Source organism: Meriones unguiculatus, chromosome 18 (assembly GCF_030254825.1).
Source record: "Meriones unguiculatus strain TT.TT164.6M chromosome 18, Bangor_MerUng_6.1, whole genome shotgun sequence".
In the NCBI taxonomy this organism is placed as follows: Eukaryota; Metazoa; Chordata; class Mammalia; order Rodentia; family Muridae; genus Meriones; species Meriones unguiculatus.
Window position 1 is genome coordinate 74,341,254 of NC_083365.1, and position 19,789 is coordinate 74,361,042.

Below are 19,789 nucleotides of genomic sequence, written 5' to 3' on the forward strand. Positions count from 1 at the left end.
ACCTTCAGGGCTCGAAGAATGTTTAGGTCGGCGTCCAGTTGGTGGTAGCTGTCACACGCTATGTCCCCAGTGGCATTGTCTTTCACACCGTTCCCCGGGGTGTGGGTGAAGTTGTCCCAGATGCTGGGGCCTTTGCCATCCGCATCCCAACCTCCTTCGATTTGATAGGCCGAAGAGGATACACCCCAGAGGAAGTCATCCCGGAATGTGCCGTGATAGAACAAGTCTCTTTCAAACTTGGGCTGGTTGGAGAACTTCTCCCACACTATTTTGGCCTTGGAGGGCACCTCAGATGGGAAGTTGAAGGTGGCTCTGGTTCCGGAGATAAAGTCTGCTCTCACAGGCACTGGGTTTCGTTTTACTTTCTTGGCGAGGAAACCGTTCTTTTCGATGATGCTGGTGAAGAAGTAGGCAGACTTCCTGGGAGTTCTTGGCCTGCTGCTGTCGTTGAAATTGACATGGTACAGCCCAAACCTCTGGCTGTAGCCTGAGGGTCCTTCAAAGCCGTCAATGAGAGACCGGGCAATGTAGGAACGGACATCCACCAGATCCTTCTTGACAGCTAGAAAGAGAAAGCAAAAGTCAGAAGTGTGTGTGTGTGTGTGTCTGCATGTGTTTGCATGTGTGCATGTGTGAAAACCAGAAAACAACCTCGCTGTTATTCCTCAGGACACCATCCCCCTTGGCCTTGGTTTTCATCTCTCTTTTTTAATTAAAAAGAGAACTTTAATGTGTGTTTTGCCTGCATGTGTGTCTCTGCACTGTATGCACCACATGCACGAAGTGACTGCAGGGGTCAGAAGAGAGCATCAGGTCCCCTGGGACGAAAGTTCAAGAAGGTCGTGAGCTGCCATAAGGGTGCTGGGGATTGAACTCAGGTTCAGCTAGTGCTCGTTAACACAGAGCCATTTCTCCAGCTGCCCCTTACTCCCTCACCTTAAAAATATATATATAACAACAAGGTCCCATGTGGCCCAGGCTGGGTTCATCCTCTATACAGCTGAGGATAGACTTGAACTCCTGATCCTGTTGCCGCTACCTCCTGAGTTCTGTGTTGCTGGCATTCAATGCCTAGCTTATGCAGTGCTGGGGATGGAACCCAGTTCTGCCAGCATGTTAGGAGAGCACTCTGCCAACTGAGCTACATCCCCTGACCTATTTAATTGTTTTTGAGACAAGCTCTCACTAAGCATGCTAGTATGATCTTGAACTCTCAATCCTCCTGCCTCTGATTCCAAGTGCTGGGGATAAAGGCGTGTGCCACCACAGTTATGACGCATCTCCATAAGGGGAAGGGTCACATGAAGGTGGAGGCATAGCCTGGAGTGACCCTGACCTCCCCACTCTCTGTAACCTGTGGCTGGGGACTGTCATTAGTCCTGTCTGTCCCAGATTGCCCATTCCCTGACCAGAGCAGTGCTAACTTTTGATTCCTGCCTTTTGGTTCTGAGTGACAGGTACCATGAACTGAGTCTCCTTTTGGGGCCACTGTGCTGGAAACCACTTCGATCCTTTCCCACTGGGATAAGATGCTCGGGTCAGACGGAGCCTGTGTGCAAGGCCCTGCCGCAGAACAGGGAGGGGAGTGCAGACTGGAGAGCCAGACGGGCTAAAGGGGCCGGAGCCCTGGGGGAGGCAGCGGTTTGGGAGCCTGCACTAAGCGCCAGTGCATTCTGTCTCCCGCTATGGGGAAGTCCCCTTTAGAGTGACATTTTTTCAGTCCTATGCTTCTACTGTCTTTCCTGGTCCATCACGGGCTCTCAGTGAACATCGGTTAACTAAGTGCAGCAGACTCTTGGACTGGAGCCGCTGGTGAGGTGGCTCAGTGAGTAGAGCTTGACCAGCAAGCCCATCACCTGAGCTCAATCTCTGGCCTCTCCTTAAACAGGACTCTGAAGGCTGGGCGAAGAGCCGGCCCCCTCGGGATCAGCGGCTCCTCACCCTTGAGCACCTCGTTGATGTACAGGTTGAAGTAGGTGACTCTGGCGGAGTCATCCAGGAGGTCTGCTCCTTCCCCTGTCGGCGCGCCATTCCCAGCCAGGAGGATGGGGACTCTCCCCTTGGTGTACTCCGCGGAAGCAAACCGAAGCAGCCTTCTGATGCCCCAGGGCACCACCCGGATCCAGGGAGACGCAGTCCGGGGCCACGCGGGGTCCGTGTGCCGGGAGAAGCCTCCGATGGCGTCATAGCTGGGGATGCAGGCCTGCGGCGCGGCCTCGCCGACGAGGCGGGACGTGTAGTGGGACAGACCCAGGAAGTCCGCGGAGCCTCTCAGCAGCCGCTTCTCCTCGGCGCTGAACTCCGGGAGCTGGGCCAGAGCGCGGCCGCACTGCCGGTTTACCTGCTGGACCCGGGCCCGGAGGGCAGCGGGGTAGTCGCCATCCACAAAGAGGGGGTGCGCGAACCAGCCCAGCATGAAGTGCAGGAAGCGCTCGGCGGCCGCGCGGTCCCGGGGGCTGTCCCCACGCAGGGGCTCGGCCCAGTCTGAGTTGAGCACGATGCCCACGCGCCCCTGCTGCTGTTGGCGATGGTGGCGGTCATAGAGGTGCCAGGTTCTGGCGTGTGCCTTGAGGATCGAGTGAGCCACCTTGTGGGGGGAAAGGAGAGTGATGTCAGCAGTGGCGCTGGCGAAGTGGTGTCAAGCTGCTGAGGTCACGGGCGGCGGGGGCTGGGGCGGCTTCACGGTCACCGCCCTGGCCTCCCTTTCCTGCATGAGCAAGCGTGGCGGTGCGGGCCTGAGATCCCGGAACTCGGGAGGTCTAGCCTCACCCCACAGCAAGTTCAAGGGCAGCCTGGACTACATGAGGCCCCATTTCAAACAAAGGAAAGAGCGATCACAGCTGTAGGGTGGTCCGGGGAAGTAAACCAGATGGCTAACTGGGGCCGACTGTGAAAATGCCACCACAGCAAATACCTAAGAAAGACACTAGCGTGACGGCGGAGACACTAGCGCGACAAGAGTCTTGCCTGCGACCTTTACTGCAGACTTGGGAAGGCCGGAGGCGCAGTGTGGAAGTGTGTGCTGGGCCCGTGGAGGAGGTGGCCGGCGGGACAGGACAGCTGGTGTTCTTATAAGAGCCAGCAGTGGGCACACTCCATTGGGGACCCACCCCCTGCCCTCTCAATCCTGGAGGGCAACACCAAAGGCTGCCTCCAGACAGGGAAGCCACAGCGGAAATCGGAGCAAGAGAGGAACTTGATCGCGGGCTCCCTGGAAAGTGGTCACACTGTTGTGGAAGCCCAGCTCACCATCCTTGTCACAGCGGCCAGGAGACAAAGTCATTAAACATGAAGTGATGGCAGAGCGGAAGTGAAGGAAGAGGGATGCAGCTGTGGAGCGCTGGTCTAGTTGCCCTTGAGAGTCAGGAGCACGGAGAAAATGGGGACCGTATGAAGCTGTGGGTGACACTTCACCCACAGGACCGCAAAGAAAAAGAGGGAAGGAAGAAACTAATTTGTGACTACATTGTCAGCCTGACAGAATCCAGAACCAGCATGGAGACAGGCCTGGGTCTGTCTGTGAGTCTCTGAGGCAGCTTTTAGGCTGGGTTAATTGCGGTGGGACGACCTCAGGTGGGCGGCACTGTTCTATGGGCTGGGGACCTTGGACTGAAGGAAAAGGAGAAATCGGCTGAGCACAGCAACAGCCTCTCTGCTTCCGCCTCTCACTGCGATGCTATGGCACCAGCTGCCTCATTCATGCTCCTGCCTTGATGGCTGCGCCTTTGGATTGTGAGCCAAAAGAAACAGCTTCTCCTCAAGTGCTTTTGAAAGGTGTCTTGTTACAGCAATAAGACAAGGAACCACGACAGAAGAAGAAAAGCAAAGACTTTCGAAGCCTTGTCTCTGAAAAAGGCCTCAGGAAAGCTTACGAAAGCCAGGTGTGGTGGCCCATCCTGTAATCCTAGCACTGTCGAGGCTGAGGCAGGAGGATTTCTGTGAGCTGAACACTAAACACTAAACTGAGTTTCAGGTTAGCTTGAGCTACAAATTGAGACCTGCTTCAAAAAGCACATAGGCAGGTAGATAGATAGATAGATAGATAGGTAGATAGATAGATAGACAGATTAGGTAGACAGACAGATAGATAGATTAGGTAGCGTCAAGGCTGTGGCTACGGCGAAGTTGTATAAGGGCTTGCCTAGAATACACAAAGCCCTGATCTACTCCCCAACACTGTGTAAAACTTGGCATGTTGGCACATGCCTATCATCCCAGCACCAAGAAGGTGGGGACTGAACTCAGTGTCATGTGCACACTAGGCAAAAGCTCTACAACGAAGGACACTCCTCTAAGCCTGGAGCTCGCCTTGGGCCATGAAGACACTTGCCTATCATGAAGGAAGCCCAGGTCTAATCTTCATCGCTTCTTACAAATCAGACATGGTGGCAGATGCCTTTGGTCCCAGAATACAAGCAAGAGATCAGAAGTTTAAGGTCACCCTGAGACAACACTAACAAAATGTGCTCATCCTTCCCTCTCTCTGCTTTCCTTCCGAGGGCAGGAAGGAGACAGCCAGTGTGTCCTCTAACAGGAGTTGCAGGATGGGAGAAAAGTACCTTAAAAGAAGCCACTCCTGGGTCAGAGATGGCTGGTGCGTGCTGCCCAGTGCCATAGCCCGCGTAGCTTATCACCCAAGGCTCATGGAAGGTCACCCACAGCTTCACACGGTCCCCAAAAGTGGAGAAGCAGAATGCTGCATAGCTCAGGAAGGCATCCACCACACTCTCGCTCTGCCAGCCGCCTTGCTCCTGCAGGGCCTGAGGCAGGTCCCAGTGGAACAGTGTAGCCATGGGCTGAATGTTTGAGTCCAGCAGGCTGTTTATCAGCTTGTTGTAGTAGGCCACACCTTGGAGGTTGGGGCTGCTTTTCTGCCCATTGGGGAAGAGCCGGGACCAGGAGATGGAGAATTTGTACACCCCAGCCCTGAGGCCTCGGAGCAGGGCGACATCAGAGGCTGGTTTGTGGTAACTGTCACTGGCCACCTTTGCTGTCACTTGGCCGTTGGCAACATTCTGGTTACTGTAGTGGTCCCAGATGCTCGGCCCTCTGCCACCTTCGGCCCAGCCTCCTTCCACACTAAAGGCTCCTGTGGACACCCCCCAGAGGAATCCTTCTGGAAACACATCTTGCAGGAAGGCATCCCTTTCTGCCCTCGACTGGTTAGCAAAGGCTGCCCAGACTCTCTGGTAGGTGGATACAGGCGATGAGGGCGCAACAGCGGCCGCATGATGCTGCTCAGTGTGAAGGGCCAGGCTGTCAGTTAGAGAACAAGACGGGCTGTGGGATTGAAGTGACATGAAGAGACAAAATTAATGACTGAGTTACACATGCTCCACAGGGTCAGGCGGCAGATGCAGGCCGATCTCTGTGAACGTGAGGCCAGTCTGTTTACATAGAGATCCAGGCCAGCATGGTTACACAGTGAAACCTTGTCTAAGGAAAGAAGAAAGATGAAGAGGAAGTGGAGAGAGAACGACAGAAAGAGAAAGAAAGAACGGGAGGGCCAGGAGGAGGAGGAGCTGCAGGAGCTTCTGACCGCACACCAAGGCAGGCCACCCCCGCCTCCCTGCACTCCACAGAAGGCTGCCCTCTCCACGGCAGCATGCCGTGCCGTGTCTCCAGCCATCTGCTCTCGCGTCAGAACTGTGAGGCCGGTCCTCTCTCCGCCATCTGTGACATCTAAAGTTCTCCAGGAAGAAAAGCCATCTGCTCTCCGTGAAGCCTCTACCTCCCCTTACGTCAGCATGTTCCCTGTCCACTTTCTGTCTGAGTTAGGACGCTGGCCATAAGACAATGTTGGCTCTTCTCTCTGAAAGAGTACCAGAAGGTTAGGGGTTGACAGGAGAGCCTCCCGAGGAGTCGAGGAGTCCATCCGATTTCCTGACGTCATGGCCACCCCCCCCACCCCCGCTCAGGAACTGGCTCTGGCCTGTCTGCTCATCACAGCGTGTGCACTCACAGGACAAGCCTGACATGCAGCAGACGTGAGCTGCTGATCTGAAGAGAGTTCAGAGGAGGAGAGCAGAGTGACAGCTGAGAGAGGTGTGACTAAGCGGTGGGCAGTGGGACCAGAGCTCTGGGCTGAGGTCTGGACGTCCAGTGACTGTCTCCACAGGGTGTGCTCAGCTCACACGGGCAGCAGGCCCCCACAGGTCACAAGGTGCTGAGGAGCCCCAGTGCTGTCTTCTACATCGTTTAAAGTGTGTGTGTGTGGGGGGGTGTAACTACAAAGACAAACTCAAACTGCTCTAATTTCTTTAAACTATGCATGTGTGTACATGGAGATGCACACGTGTGTGCATGTGTGCACATGTGTGTGGAGGCCAGAGGACAATGTTGGCTGTCATCCATAGGAATCCCACCCACCTCCTTTACAGCAGGGTTCTCTCTGAACAGGGAGCTTGCTGCTTCAACTACACTGGCCAGGGAGCCCCACATCCATCTGGCTTCAGTGCTGGGGTGACAAGCATGTGCCACCATTCTTGGCTTTTCATGCTTGTTCTGCAGATGGAACACAGATCCGCATGCTTACAGAGAAAATGTACTTTACAGACTGAACAATCTCTCCAGCCCAAACTGCACTTAGAATTTTTTTAAGTAAGATTCTTTGGAGTGTGTCTCTGAGATGGCTGTCCTGTTGCTGCTGTGTTCTTTGGAGAAGGTGTTTCACGTTTCACATAGAACTAAATTCAGAAACTTCACGAAGCTTCGGTGGGCTGCTCAGATCTATACCTGAACTGGTTTCTCATTTTAAAACATATTGTATTTATTTACTTTTCAAGTGTTGTTATTTGTTGTTCTTGTTGTATGTGGACAACTTCAGGGAGTCCACTCTCTCCTCTGCCTTTCCATCGGACCTGGAGTCAAACTCAGGTCACCAGGCTTTCCTGGAGTTCCAGTCAGTTTCTTGGCAACCTGACACCAAGCTGGGGTCCTGGGGAAGAGGAACCCTGATTGAGAAGATGCTTATATCAGACTGCCTGTACACGAGTGTTGATTAATGATGGATGTGGGAGGTATGACCACTGTGGGTGGTGTGACCTCTGGGTGGGTGTGGAAAGCTGTGGGATGCAGCTGCAGACAAAGTCAGCCTGAGAGACACTCCTGGATGCTCCAGGTAACCCGAAGCCTCGGGCACCTGGACGCAAATGGCCTCTTCCTAAAGCAACACACCTGCGGCCAAGCTTGACAGCTGAGCTGGATCACCAGGACGCACACTGTGGCGTGGAGAGCTGCTTGTTAAGCTGCTTTGTCATGTTTTCACCTGGGGAAGTAGTTTGAAAAAAGGGGAGGTGGCTCCACACCTTTTTCTATTTGTATTGATGTGACTTGTTTTTGTTTTGCCTATAAATAATGAACCCTGGACTAAACCGGAGCTGCTTCAGTCAGAGTGACAGCCCTCTCAAGCCCATCCCATGTGAAGTGTGATTGTCCTCACTCCCCACTCAGGGTTAGACTCTGCCTGCGGGCTCCGGCAGATTGGCGCCTGAACAGGGACCTGGGATACGGGGAAGCAGTGAAGGACAGCGCAGTGTTGACAAGCTCGGATCATAAAGAGTCAGGGTGAGTAAAACTGAGAGTAAAAATGGGACAAGCAGTAGTGTCATGTTTTTTGCATGGTCTTTAGTTTGACCATGCAAACTAGAGACCGTTTGCTTCTGTGGTTCAAGACAAAGAAAGTGAAACTTTCAGGGTCAGAAAGAAAGAGGAAAGACAAACAGGAGGCTTGGAGACAAAATAAGATTAAACCATCGGCTCCTCCTGAAGAGTTCTAGTCTCTTCTGATGACAATAATTCTTTGTTAAAGGAAATTAAGAAGCTGGAATGGGGCTTGGAGGAAATAAACAGAAAAATTGAAGAATTAATGATTAGGAAAAATGAGGCTCAATCCCCCGCTCCAACTCCCTCATTGATGACAGGCTTGGATCCTCCTCCTGGGATGGTTACGGTTGCTATAAAACACGAGTGGGCCTTTTCCTTTGTCCACTTCGTGAGCAGCTGTATCCCTGTTACAAGTCTTTACAACAAGCTATGCAGAAAGAAGAAGATATAACTGAGTTTTATGGTTTTCCAGTTCTAGAACAACCTGACAGGGTAATAGGGTGAGAGTCCATGCTCTTAGTTCTTTTAAGCAATTAAAAGAATTAAAACCTGCATGCTCTCAATATGGTCCTACAGCAGCTTTCACTCAAGCTCTCTCAGAATCCTTGTCTACTGAGGCCTTCTGCCCAGGAAACTGGAAGTGATTAACAAGAGCATATTTATCAGGAGGAGATTATTTTTTATGGAAGTCAGATTTTGCAGAGCACTGTCAAGTTACAGCTGAGCTCAATCGAGCTCAGGGAGTTCCTATAACTTAGGACATGCTTGCTGGGGAAGGAACCTATAGGGAAACAGGAGAGCAATTGGATTTTGATGTGGCAGTTTATGCTCAGGTGAATGCTGCTGCCTGAAAGGCCTGCAATAAACCGGTGCTGCTTCAGTCAGATTGACAGCGCTCTCAAGCCGATCCCGTGTGAAGTGTGTTTGTCCTCACTCCCCACTCAGGGACTGTTTGACTCTGCCCGTGGGCTCCGGCAGGCAGATGGCCCTGAGCTGTAAAATACAGAAGGGTTCGAGGCTCAGACTGTATGTTTAACTGTGGTTCCACGGGATGTGGCGCCCTCTTCTGGTGTGCATGCTTGCAGACAAAACACCCCTATGCATTACATAAATAAATCTTTAAACAAAGCAAGTGAGGGAGAGGGCTGAGCAAGTCATGGAGAGCAAACAAGTAATTAGCACTCCTCCGTGGCCTCTGCTGCAGCTCCTGCCGCCATCCTGCCTGCCTCCACCTCTTGGTGGCTGTAAGTTACTGTTGGTCAGGATTTCATTACCGCAGTAAAAAGCAAACTAGGACCAAGGCGAGTGTCTTTACCCTCTGAGCCATCAGCTACCCCTACGCTTTATTTATTTATTTAGAGGCTCCTAACGTGTGAGCTGCAGGGGTTACGATTAGGTCACCAGGGTTGGCTTTGGGTGCCCTTACCCCCTGAATCACCTAGCTGACCCCATAGCCTGCTTTCTCTGCCACATGTATGCACACACCTTCCCCAGTATCTTAAGCCAAAAGGCAGGGTTCAATGCCAGCTCTGCTAATGGTGTAGACCTAGGAGAGTGAGGAAGCAGACTGCAGGGCCCAGACACATCTCCAGGAGGGCCTGCGCCGCCTCCGGCCCTCCCTCTAAGCCTGTTTGCTGTTCCCAGGGGCCAGGAGAAGGCTCAGCAGGTGAGAGCGATTCCTGTGCTTGCAGAGGGCCTGGGTTTAGTCCCCAACATCCACATGGCAACTCTAGGCCCCAGGGATCTGCTCCCATGTTCGGGCCCCTGCAAGTTCATTTGGGCATGTGGTGCACATACACAGACTATGCTGTGAAAGCATGTGTGTGCACACACATACACACACACACACTCGCACATTAAACAAAGGATCAAAGCCAAGAGACAAGGACAATGGTCCCCAGTGACTGGCCAGGGAAAGAAGAGTGGGCCCATCTTAGCAGTTACTCATAGTTAACTGTGCAAGCCGACATTACCTCTCCTCAGAATTGGACGGACAGCTCAGGAGTGCACTGATGTCAAGCCCAACAGTGTGTACTTGGTCTTTATTTATGGCTGTAAGAAGAGAAGCTTAGTTGACTTCCTGGCATGTGGAGCTCACGCACAAACATGCCACCAGTAGTTTGCCCCACTCTCAACCAACCCAAACCCCGGGCAGTGATTCTAAGCCCTCCTTAAATTACCATGGAAGTGTCGGAACTGAGGACCAGAATGTTGGTCCTCACATTTCGCCCAAAGACTTCCGAGAACGGCTGAAACCGTCCTGGAATCTTGGACCCAGAAGGTCTCAGGGCAGTCTGGAGGGCTGTTTTGTTTGTTTCCCCCTTTTTCGGTCTTTTAAGACAGAGTCTTCCATGGTCCAGGTTGGCCTCAGAGTCACTGCGCAATGAAGGACACGCTTCAATCTCTCACCTTCCTGCCTCCCCTCCCAAGAGCGGGGAGTGCAGGCCTGAGCCACCACACCCTGTGCACACGGTGCTGGGTATGGAACCCGGGTTACACACTGGCCGAGCACTCACCAAGTGTGCTGCCTCCCAGCCTGGAGTTAGACGCACATAACAGTTAATGTCTTAACCTTCCTGTTTTCAGACAGGGTTTCTGTCTGGCCTGCTTTCTTTTTAGCCCTGGCTGTTCTGAAACTCATCTGTAGACCAGGATGGACCTCAAACTCATAAAGATCCACCTGCCTCTGCCTCCCAAGTCCTGAGATTAAAGGCCTATGTCACCACCACTGGGATAAGAAAAAAATTAAAAATAAAAAGAAGGCTAGAGAGGGCCAGTCTTTGCTGCACACCTGTGACCCCAGGACTCGGGGAGGCAGAGGCAGAAGGATCACTGTGAGTTGGAGGCCAGCCTGGTCTACAAAGTGAGTCCAGGACAGCCAAGACTCCACAGAAAAACCCTGTCTCAAAAAAAAATTTTTTTTTCGTTAAGAAGGCCGGAGAGTTCATTGGTAAAGCACTTTCCCGGCAAGCATGCGAAGTCCAGTCTCCAGAACCATGCAAAGAAGCTGGCCATGAGGCTGGGGACAGTTCAGCAGTCAGGAAGTAACTGCTTTTCTGGAAGACCCGAGGTCAGCTCCCAGCACCCGCTTCAGGTGGTTCACAACCGCCTGTGACTCCACATCCAGGAGCCAGCACCTCTTCTGTCCTCCTCAGGCACCTGCACCAACACACACACGCACACACACGCACACGACTGGCCTTGAACTCAAGGCCTGCCTGGGTCCCATAGTGAGTTCTAGAACAGCGGGTCCTACACGTGTATTTTAGCTTATTAGTCACCAGCAAGGCTCCATGTAACCAGGGAACCCACAGAGGCTGTTTCCATGCTGACACTCCCAGCTGAGGCTAGCAGGTTTTTGTGTCTATACTGAGTCCTTGGCATCCTTGGCAGACAGACCTCTCAGTGTCTTGGGACAGTGGGAGCTCATTGTCAGGGGAGGCATGGGGACCATAGGCTCATTCAGTAGGCTCTCAGTCCCGTCATTTTCCTAGGTCCCTCCCTCCTGGGAACCCCCGAGTTCAGTACTGCTACCCAGCAAGCCAGTGCAGCAAATGTCACTCACCACCGGTCACATGTCTGTCCACTTACCTTCCAGGAGGCTGAAGAGCAGTGAGGAGGGGCTCTTCCCCGTGGACGGGCAGTCCTGAGGTTTCAGGGTGTAGATGAAAACCTTCATTTTTGGCTCCATATTCTAGAAAAGATAAAGAGCAAGCGTGCCTTTGGTAATGGGAACGGGTGAGATGCTCTCTGCCCACCTTTTGAAAATGACCTCTCGCCATCCCACTTAGTGAGGGCGGTGGCTTGGAACCCGAGGGAGAAAAACACAGGACAATGATCGTTGGCCACCAACCCTCCCAAATGAAGTGACACCCACACCAGTTCAGTTCAGATGGGGCACCTGATAAGCCAGCGGCAATGTCGGTGTCAGGGTCTGCGCTACCCAGGACGTTTGCCAGGGGGCCAGCACCACGGTGAGCATGGCATCTGCGGGTTGTGAGGCTGAGAATGGACTGGTCGGGAGAGTGTTTGTCTAGCATGTGTGAAGTCCTGGCGCCAGGCCCAGGGCCACATAAACCAGGTGTGCTGGCACAGGCCTCTAAACCCAGAACTCAAGGCTTGGAAGCAGGAGGATGAGAAGTTCAAAGTCAGCTACACGAGGCTAGCCTGGGCTACATGAAAACCTGTCTCAAAAAATATACATTTTTGTTTGGAAAGGAGAAAAGATAAGAACAGGTAAACTGGCTATGGCAGAACAAGCTGGCCACAGCAAGATAGCCATGGCTTCAAAGGAGTTCCCACACTTTCCTCCTTTCCTTTTGTTTTGTTTTTCAAGACAGGGTTTCTCTGTGTAGTCCTGGCTGTCCTAGAACTCTCTCTGTAGACCAGGCTGGCCTCAGACTCACAGAGGTCTGCCTGCTTCTGCCTCCTGAGTACTGGGATTATCCACTTTCCTCCCATGCCCCTTCCCTAGTCCACTGATAGGGGAGGTCCTCCTCCGCTTCCATCTGACCCTAGCCTATCAGGTCTCATCAGGACTGGCTGCATTGTCTTCCTCTGTGGCCTCATAAGGCTGCTCCCCCTTCAGGGGGAGGTGAGCGGGTAATCAAAGAGCCAGCCACTGGAAACCCACTTGGACACTGAGCTGCCATGGGTTACATCTGATCCGGGGTCCTAGGTTATCTCCATGCATGGTCCTTGGTTGGAGTATCAGTCTCAGAAAAGATCCCTGTGTCCAGATTTTTTGGTTGTTGCTCTCCTTGTGGAGCTTCTGTCCCCTCCAGGTCTTTCTATCTCCCCCTTCTTTCATAAGATTCCCTGCACTCTGCCCAAAGTTTGGCTATGAGTTTCAGCATCTGCGTCGATACCCTGCTGGGTAGACTTTCAGAGGCCCTCTGTGGTGGCTCCTGTCCTGTTCTCTGTTTTCTCCCTCTTCTGATATCCATCCCATTTGCCTTTCTGAGTGAGGATTGATCATCTTACCCAGGGTCCTCCTTCTTGCTTAGCTTCTTTAGGTGTTCAGATTTTAGTATGTTTATCCTAATATCCACTTATAAGGGAGTATATACCATGTGTGTTTTACTGCTTCTGGGATACCTCACTCAGGATGATCTTTTCTAGATCCTACCATTTGCCTGCAAATTTCACCATTTTCTTGTTTTTAATTGCTGTGTAGTATTTCATTGTGTAAATGTACAATTTCTGCATCCATTCCTCAGTTGAGGGACATCTGGGTTGTTTCCAGATTCTGGCTATTATGAAAAAAGCTGCTATGAACATGGTTGAGCAAATGTCCTTGTTGCGTACTTGAGCAGATTTTGGATATACAGCACATGATTCTTTTCTCTCTACTCTTTTTGTTTCCTTAAGACTGTCAATTAATTATAACATTTCCTCCCCTTTTTCTCTTCCCCAAATCCTCTAATACACCTCTCCCTGTTCTTCAAATTCATGGCCTCTTTTTCCACCACTATTGCTTGCATATGTGTATGTAAGTCTATATACATATGTTCCTACATGTAACCTTTTGAGGCCATGTAACGCTACTTGTGTGTACACGCTCAGTGCTGGCCGTTTGCCACCTGGTGTGCCCTTCCCCGGGGAGGCCCCAGCCCCCCCAACTTTCCTCAGTTCTTTGTGCAGGGTCAGGGCTCCGTGTGCTGTTTCCATCCAGTTTTTCACATTCATTGGTGTTGTCCTTGTTCCGCTCCCTTTTTAGCAGTCATGTCGGTGAGGCTTTGAGGTAATAGCTTTCCGTGTTTCCTGGAGACACTCACTCCCAGCAAGGTCCCTGATGCTCTAGCTCTTAAATCTTTCTGTCCCTCCCTCTATTTTTTCATTCAGTATCTTTGGTGTGAAGGAGAATTATCTTCAGGCTGATATGTTTGACTTCTCTTAAAGGTAGTTTTATTGGCTGTTCAGACCCTTCCATGGCTGCTTATAGTGACCCTCTCTCTCAAACAGGGTCTCATGTAGCCTAGTCTGGCCTTGAACTCATTGTTTAGTTGAGAGTGACTGTGAACTCCTGGTCCTCCTGCCTCTACCTCCTGAGTGTCGGGATTACAGGATTACAGGTGTGCATTAGCATACTTGGTTTATACTGTGCTGGGAATGGAGCTCAGGGCTCTGCCTATGCTAGGAGGCAAGCAGTCTACCAACGGATGGCCTACACATGGAGCCATGGCAAGCCCATCCCCAGAGCCGAGGCTCAGCCCTGCCTTACCGAAGCATCACATCTTATCTCCAGTAAGCCATCCATAAAGCTTTGCCACTCAGCATCAAGCTGGGAAAGCGCTCACATTACCTGCACCTCACTCAGCTTCTGAGGTAGCGTCCCCACACTTTGGCAGTCATAAGACAGATCAAGAGAGAGGAAATCCACCGAGTCCTGAAACAAGGAAATCCAGCATTAGGAACAAGACCCTGCTCAGCATGTGCTGAGACTCTCTTCATGACTAAGCCCAGTCTTGGGATTCCCCAAGGGAAAGCTGGGCATGTGCATGTGATCACCTAGTGTCCCAGCAGGAGTGCAAGTATGTTGTTTCATCATAAGTGTGTAAATGGGCATACCTGGGGTGAGGTTCCAACAAGTGGAGGGCATGAGGGAGGGAATTGGAGCCTGGAGTCTCCCCCAGGCAGCACACTCCCTTGACCTTTGTGGTGTTGGGGACCTTTTTTGGGGCTGGGTCTTTTTTTAAATTTCAGGCCATCGTTTGAAGTCCACGCAAGTCACCCCTGGCTTGGCCAGTTCCACTAGCAGAAAGCACAAACTACGCTCGTCCTTGTGATGGCTCAGAGGATACAGGCGCCTGCCATCAACTCTAATGACCTGAGTTCAACCCCCTAGATCCCACCTGATGGGATGGAACTGAGATTCCTCAAAATTACCCTCTGACCTCCACATAGGTACCATATCATGTGCATGCCTACATACACAAACAGATGGACAGACAGACACACATACACATACAAAAAGATGTAATGAAAAAATTTTTAAAAGAAGGTGGGTATAGTGGGACACACCTTTGATCCCAACACTTGGGAGGCAGAGGCAGGCAGATCTCTGTGTGTTTGAGGCCAGTCTGGTCTACAGAGTGAGTTCCGGGATAGCCAGGGCTCTACAGAGAAACCCTGTCTCAAAAGAAAAAAGAAAGGAAGGGTCTGGATAAAGGGCTCATTCGGAAAGTTCTTTCTATGAGTGCTGATCCTCAGCACCCACCCAAAGTCCAAGATTGTCTTTTTTTTTTTTTTTTGCTAGTGTTTGTTTTCTCTGCAGTCCTTGGCTATCCTGGAAGTCATTATATAGGCCAGGCCGGCCTTGGACTCATAAAGGTCTTCCTGCCTCTTCCAAGTGGTGAGACTTGAAGCATGTGTTACCATGCTTAGCCCAAGAAAATGTCATTAGCCCTAATGCTGGGAAATGCGGATAGGTGCACCCTGGGGCTTCCTTGGCCCCCTGAATCAGAGATGGAGACCCTGTCTCAGAAAGGAGAGGGGATTGTGGAAAGTAACAAGGAAATCAGTGTTGGCCTCTGGCCTCCACAAACACCCGGGGTCTCACTCACACATGCACAGGTTCATGTACCCGCAGACACACGTTACACACACTCGCACACACAGTAAAAACATAATCAAAATGGAAAAGAAAGGACTCTGCCTGGTCTCTGGCTTGCATATGCTTGAAGACCTTTAAATTCAGAATCTAAACAAAACCCAGCACAGTGCACACACACACACACACACACACACACACCTGCCCCATATGCCTGGCTGGCCGCTCCATTTCTCTCCTGGCTGGGATCTCACGAGCTCACCACTGTCCTTTCCCTTCCACTGAACAGGCACGAGCTGGGACCCAAGTGTACCGTGGACCTCACCCCACCCATCACTCACCCCCCAGTGCTTTCCGAATCAGATGACCCCTAGTGTTTACCAGACTCCACAGGCTGGCTCCATGGCAGAAAATGTCGCTAAAGTCCCCCACCCACACTCTGATTCTCCTTTCTGTTAACAGTTTTGTACAAAACACAGGCATGGACTTCCTGGAGGGCATGCTCACCAGGTGCATGGGGCAGGGAGAGTCACAGAGAGAGGTAGGTTAAGACTCACACGCACAGTTTAAGAACGAAGGTGAAAAGTGTATGGAGCACACGAAGAAAAGGCCGAGAATGACAAAGGATGTAAGAGAAGCAGCACTGGTGAGGCTCAGTGTTCATGGATTAGTCACCTGGGAACCTGGGGCACTTTAAAGTCCGTGTCACCTAAACAAGATGACTGGGGGTCTCCCCGCCCCTCCTCCCCTCCCTTCCTATCTCCTCCTTCCCTCTCCTCCTCCCTTCCTGCCCTCTCCTCTCCTCCCCTTTCCTCTCCTCTCTTTTTCTCCCCTCCCTTCTCCTCTTCTTTCTTCTCCTCTTTTCCGCTCCCTTCCCCTCTCCTGTCTTCTCCTCTCCTCTCTCCTCTCTCCTCTTTTTCTCCTTACCCCTTCCTTTTTCTGTGTAGGAGGGACAAGGTCTCATGTAGCCCAGGCTAGCCTTAAACTCACTGTGTAGTTTAGGATGATCTTGCACTCCTAGTCTTCCTGAGATTATAGCTATCTACCAGTCTGTGTGGTACTAGAGACAGAATCGAGGGATTGTGTGTGCGAGGCAAGCAGTCCGCCACCTCATTAAACTTCACACTCAGCCCTGTTGAGTATAACTTTTAAAAGAATCAGTCAGCTAAGCAGGAAGAGCTTTGGCCTGTTTGGGCTGCAAGCCCATGTGGGGCCCGATTCTGTAGCATGTACTCTGGCATCTGCAGTGTCGTGAGCCACGTATGTCGGCGACCAGATTTCACATTGCTGGCTCAGGAGCTTGAAAACCATCCGAGATAAGGTTTTGGATAAACAAGGCTCTTGCTGACTAAATGTCCTCTAAATTAATTTACAAAGAGTGATAATTGCTATCAACAGACCAAAGGGTTGATCGTAAAAATGCTTGCCCAGCAACAGCCTTTGAACTGGAATCTTACCTGTGCACGCAGCACAGTTTTTGAGGTAAACCCAGCACAGTGCATGGGTTCTGAGGAGCTCCCGCCCTGCTCAGTGCAAACCGGCAGGGCCTTCCAGCCTGCAGTCTATGCCTATCCCTCTGACTCTGAACTCAACTTCCTGGCTTGCCCTGTGTATCGTGTGCTGGCTTCCCACCCTCTTACATGACACCTGCCTTCTGCTTCTGTCCCTCCTCTCCTGCCTCCCACTTGTTTCCAGCAAAGTTCTCCCTCCTGTTAAGCCCACACAGGCTCATCCTCCACAGGAGGCTCTCACAGGGCTCCCCTCTCAACCCAAGGTGCTCTTTCAGCACTGGGAACTGTTCGTGTAGACAGGTGGAGGCCTTAGGCTGGGGATGCAGTTCAGCTGGTAGATTATCTGCCTAGCATGCACGAAGGCCTGGGCTCTATCCCCAGCACGATACAAACTTGGTATGGTGCTAGCCTTTGATCCCAGCACTTGGGAGGGAGAGACAGGGAGATCAGGAGTTCAAGATCATCTGCAGCAATGTAGTGACTTTTAGGCTAGCTAGAGAAACATATGGCCCTTTCTCAAACAATAAATAAATAAATAAATAAATAAACAAATAAGTAGCAGTTACAAGAGGAAATGGCGAGGACATATATAATCTTAGCACTCAGAGATTGAGACAGAGGATTCATCAAATTTGAGGCCATCTTGGGCCACTTAGTGAGACCCAGACTCAAAACAAAACAAAATATGGTAAAGTCAGGCATAGTGGTCCATGCCTCTAAACCCCAAACCAAAGAAGATGCAAACTAGATGATCATGAGTTCAAGGTCAGCCTGGGCTACACAGGGAGACCCTGTTTCAAAACCAAGCCAAACCAAAAATAAGTTATAGTTTAAAAGGTATAGAGACTATAATTCACATGGGAACTCTACTATGTGCTTTTGGCTTTTTTTTTTTTTGAGATAGGGTTTCTCTGTGTAGCCTTGGCTCTCCTGGACTCTTTGTAAACCAGGCTGGCCTTGAACTCAGAGATCTGCCTGCCTCTGCCTGGAATTAAAGGTGCGTGCCACCAGCGCCCAGCTTAAGATGTGTATTTTTAGAATTCTTATACCATAGTGGGTTTTTCTCTGTGTGTGGCCACGGCACAGATGTCTGGTGAGTGGACAGCTGCAAGGAATCAGTTCTCTTCTCCTACCATGTGGGTCCCAGAAGTCTATTTGCTCTGTTTTGTTTGAAATAGAGTCTCATTTTGTATCCCTGGCTGGCTTTTAGCTCACTATGTAGATCAGGCTGGCCTCAGACCCACAGAGAGCCACCTGCTCCTGCCTGTTGAGTGCTGGGATTACAGCTGTGACACCATGCCTGTCTGCACTCTGGCTTCTTAATGGAGACAGCTAAAACATGATGAATGGAGAGCAGAGGCTAAAGCACATTATCTCCTTTTTTAAGGTAGTGGTGAATCTTGGGCACGGATGCTGCTTAGGAGATTTTATGGAGATGTCAAACCAGGGCTGGGTTTATAGCTGGCTCGTCCGTAGAGCGCCTGCCCAGCACTCACAAAGTTCATCACAGCATTGCATGAACCCGCTGTGTGTCACATGCCTGTACTCAGGATGTAGCACTCAGGACATGGAGGCAGGGTGGTCAGAAGTTCAAGATTTTCTTCTGTGTTCTGAGATACATGGAAACCTATCTCAAAAATTTAAAAATTAAAAAGACCCCTCCCCGCAAAAATGTAAGGAAGCAAATAAAAATCACACTTTAGCTAGGCATGAAAGGTAGTGTCTACCTTTCATCCCAGCACCTTGGGAAGCAAAGGCAGGTGGAGCTCTCTGAGTTGGAGGCCACCTGGCTTACACAGTGAGACTGAGAGAACAGGAGCCTAACCGTTTGACCTTGGAGGAACCCCTTCTGACCTACATAGCCCCCAACCCCCGTTACATCCCCCCTGCCCCACTCCTGTGACTAAGCTCCCAGTTTGCTAAGTCCGTGTCACCAAGGCTACACAAGTACTGCCCTCATTCCCGAATGTCCTAGATTAACAAACCTGGCCAACCCCAACCTCAGCCCTTTGCTTAACCCATCTCCTTGGCCAACACCCTACCTGGTGAGAGAAGTCCACTGTCTTCCCTGAAGACAGCCCATCCCAGGCTTCCTCAGAAATCAACTTGCCCCACTGCCATTGGGCAGCCTTGTGTTCTCCTCCAGAGGCTTTCTCTCAAGATAAATACATACAACTGTTCTCCTAAGCATTACAGATGCTGCACCTACCTTGGTGAGTGCAGCCAAGGATGGGTCTAGCAGCTCAGGGATGTCTTCAGCCTTCAGGACCACAGACAGTTTTCCTCCTGGAACCAGACAGAAGAGGGAGCAGTTGCTGGGCAAGGAAGGGCTGAGGTTGTTTGAAGACATCACTATGGTGACTTGTCTCTAGTTAACTGACAGATTTTAGAAAATAAAGTGGCCAAAAATGACAATGTCTCTTGAAGAGGCTATTTTGCATTCGGCTTGGTGGCACACACCTTTCATCCCAGCACTCAGGAGGCGGAGGCAGGTGGATCTTCATAAGGTTGAGGCCAGCCTGGTCTACAAAGCAACAGCCAGGGCAAACATTGTCTTGAAAAACAAAACAAACAGCAAAAACAAAACAAAACAAAAATCCCCAACAATCTGAGAGAGACTATTTTATTTTTTATTTAGATTTTTTTTTTTTTTTTAAGACAGGCTCTCCCTGTGTGATCCTGACTGTCCTGGAATTCCATCTGTAAACCAAGCTGGTCTTGAACTTACAGAGGTCTGCCTGCCTCTGCTCTTGAGTGCTTGAACCAAAGTAGTGTGGTACTGTGCCAGGCAAGAGATTGTTCTGCATGAATCAAGACTGACATACAGAGGACTTGGCTTGGCAGAGTCAGGCTAAAAAAGACTTTCTTACTCTAAAGCAACAAGAGAACCCCTTTCTAAATTCTACTTAAAGGCGCAGTGCTCTGGGCTGAGGGTATCTCAGTTGATAGTGGGCTACCGTGCCTTGAGGGGGAAATAAAGGATGTATGCAGTTTGTCTGCTTGGATCTCAGGGAGCATGCTGATGGTTTTCAGGCTTTTGTGTACACCAGAACTCCTGTAGTTTAAGAAAAAGATGGTGGCGCACACCTTTAATTCAGCACTCAAAAGGCAAAGGCAGGCA

General features: G+C 50.9%; 1 protein-coding gene across 1 annotated transcript in view; it reads right to left on the minus strand.

Annotated features, from left to right (window-relative positions):
• The window catches only part of Lct (lactase), a 47,379-nt gene that overhangs the window by 19,857 nt on the left and 7,733 nt on the right, over window positions 1-19,789 (minus strand). The window contains exons 2-8 of the mRNA XM_021648626.2: window positions 18,878-18,954; window positions 13,910-13,993; window positions 11,197-11,299; window positions 9,579-9,657; window positions 4,560-5,280; window positions 1,942-2,587; window positions 1-562 (exon numbers count right to left, since the gene is read on the minus strand). The exon at window positions 1-562 is cut by the window's left edge and continues 995 nt beyond it. Coding sequence (XP_021504301.1) covers window positions 1-562; window positions 1,942-2,587; window positions 4,560-5,280; window positions 9,579-9,657; window positions 11,197-11,299; window positions 13,910-13,993; window positions 18,878-18,954 — 2,272 coding nt within the window. The remainder of the gene's footprint in view (window positions 563-1,941; window positions 2,588-4,559; window positions 5,281-9,578; window positions 9,658-11,196; window positions 11,300-13,909; window positions 13,994-18,877; window positions 18,955-19,789) is intronic.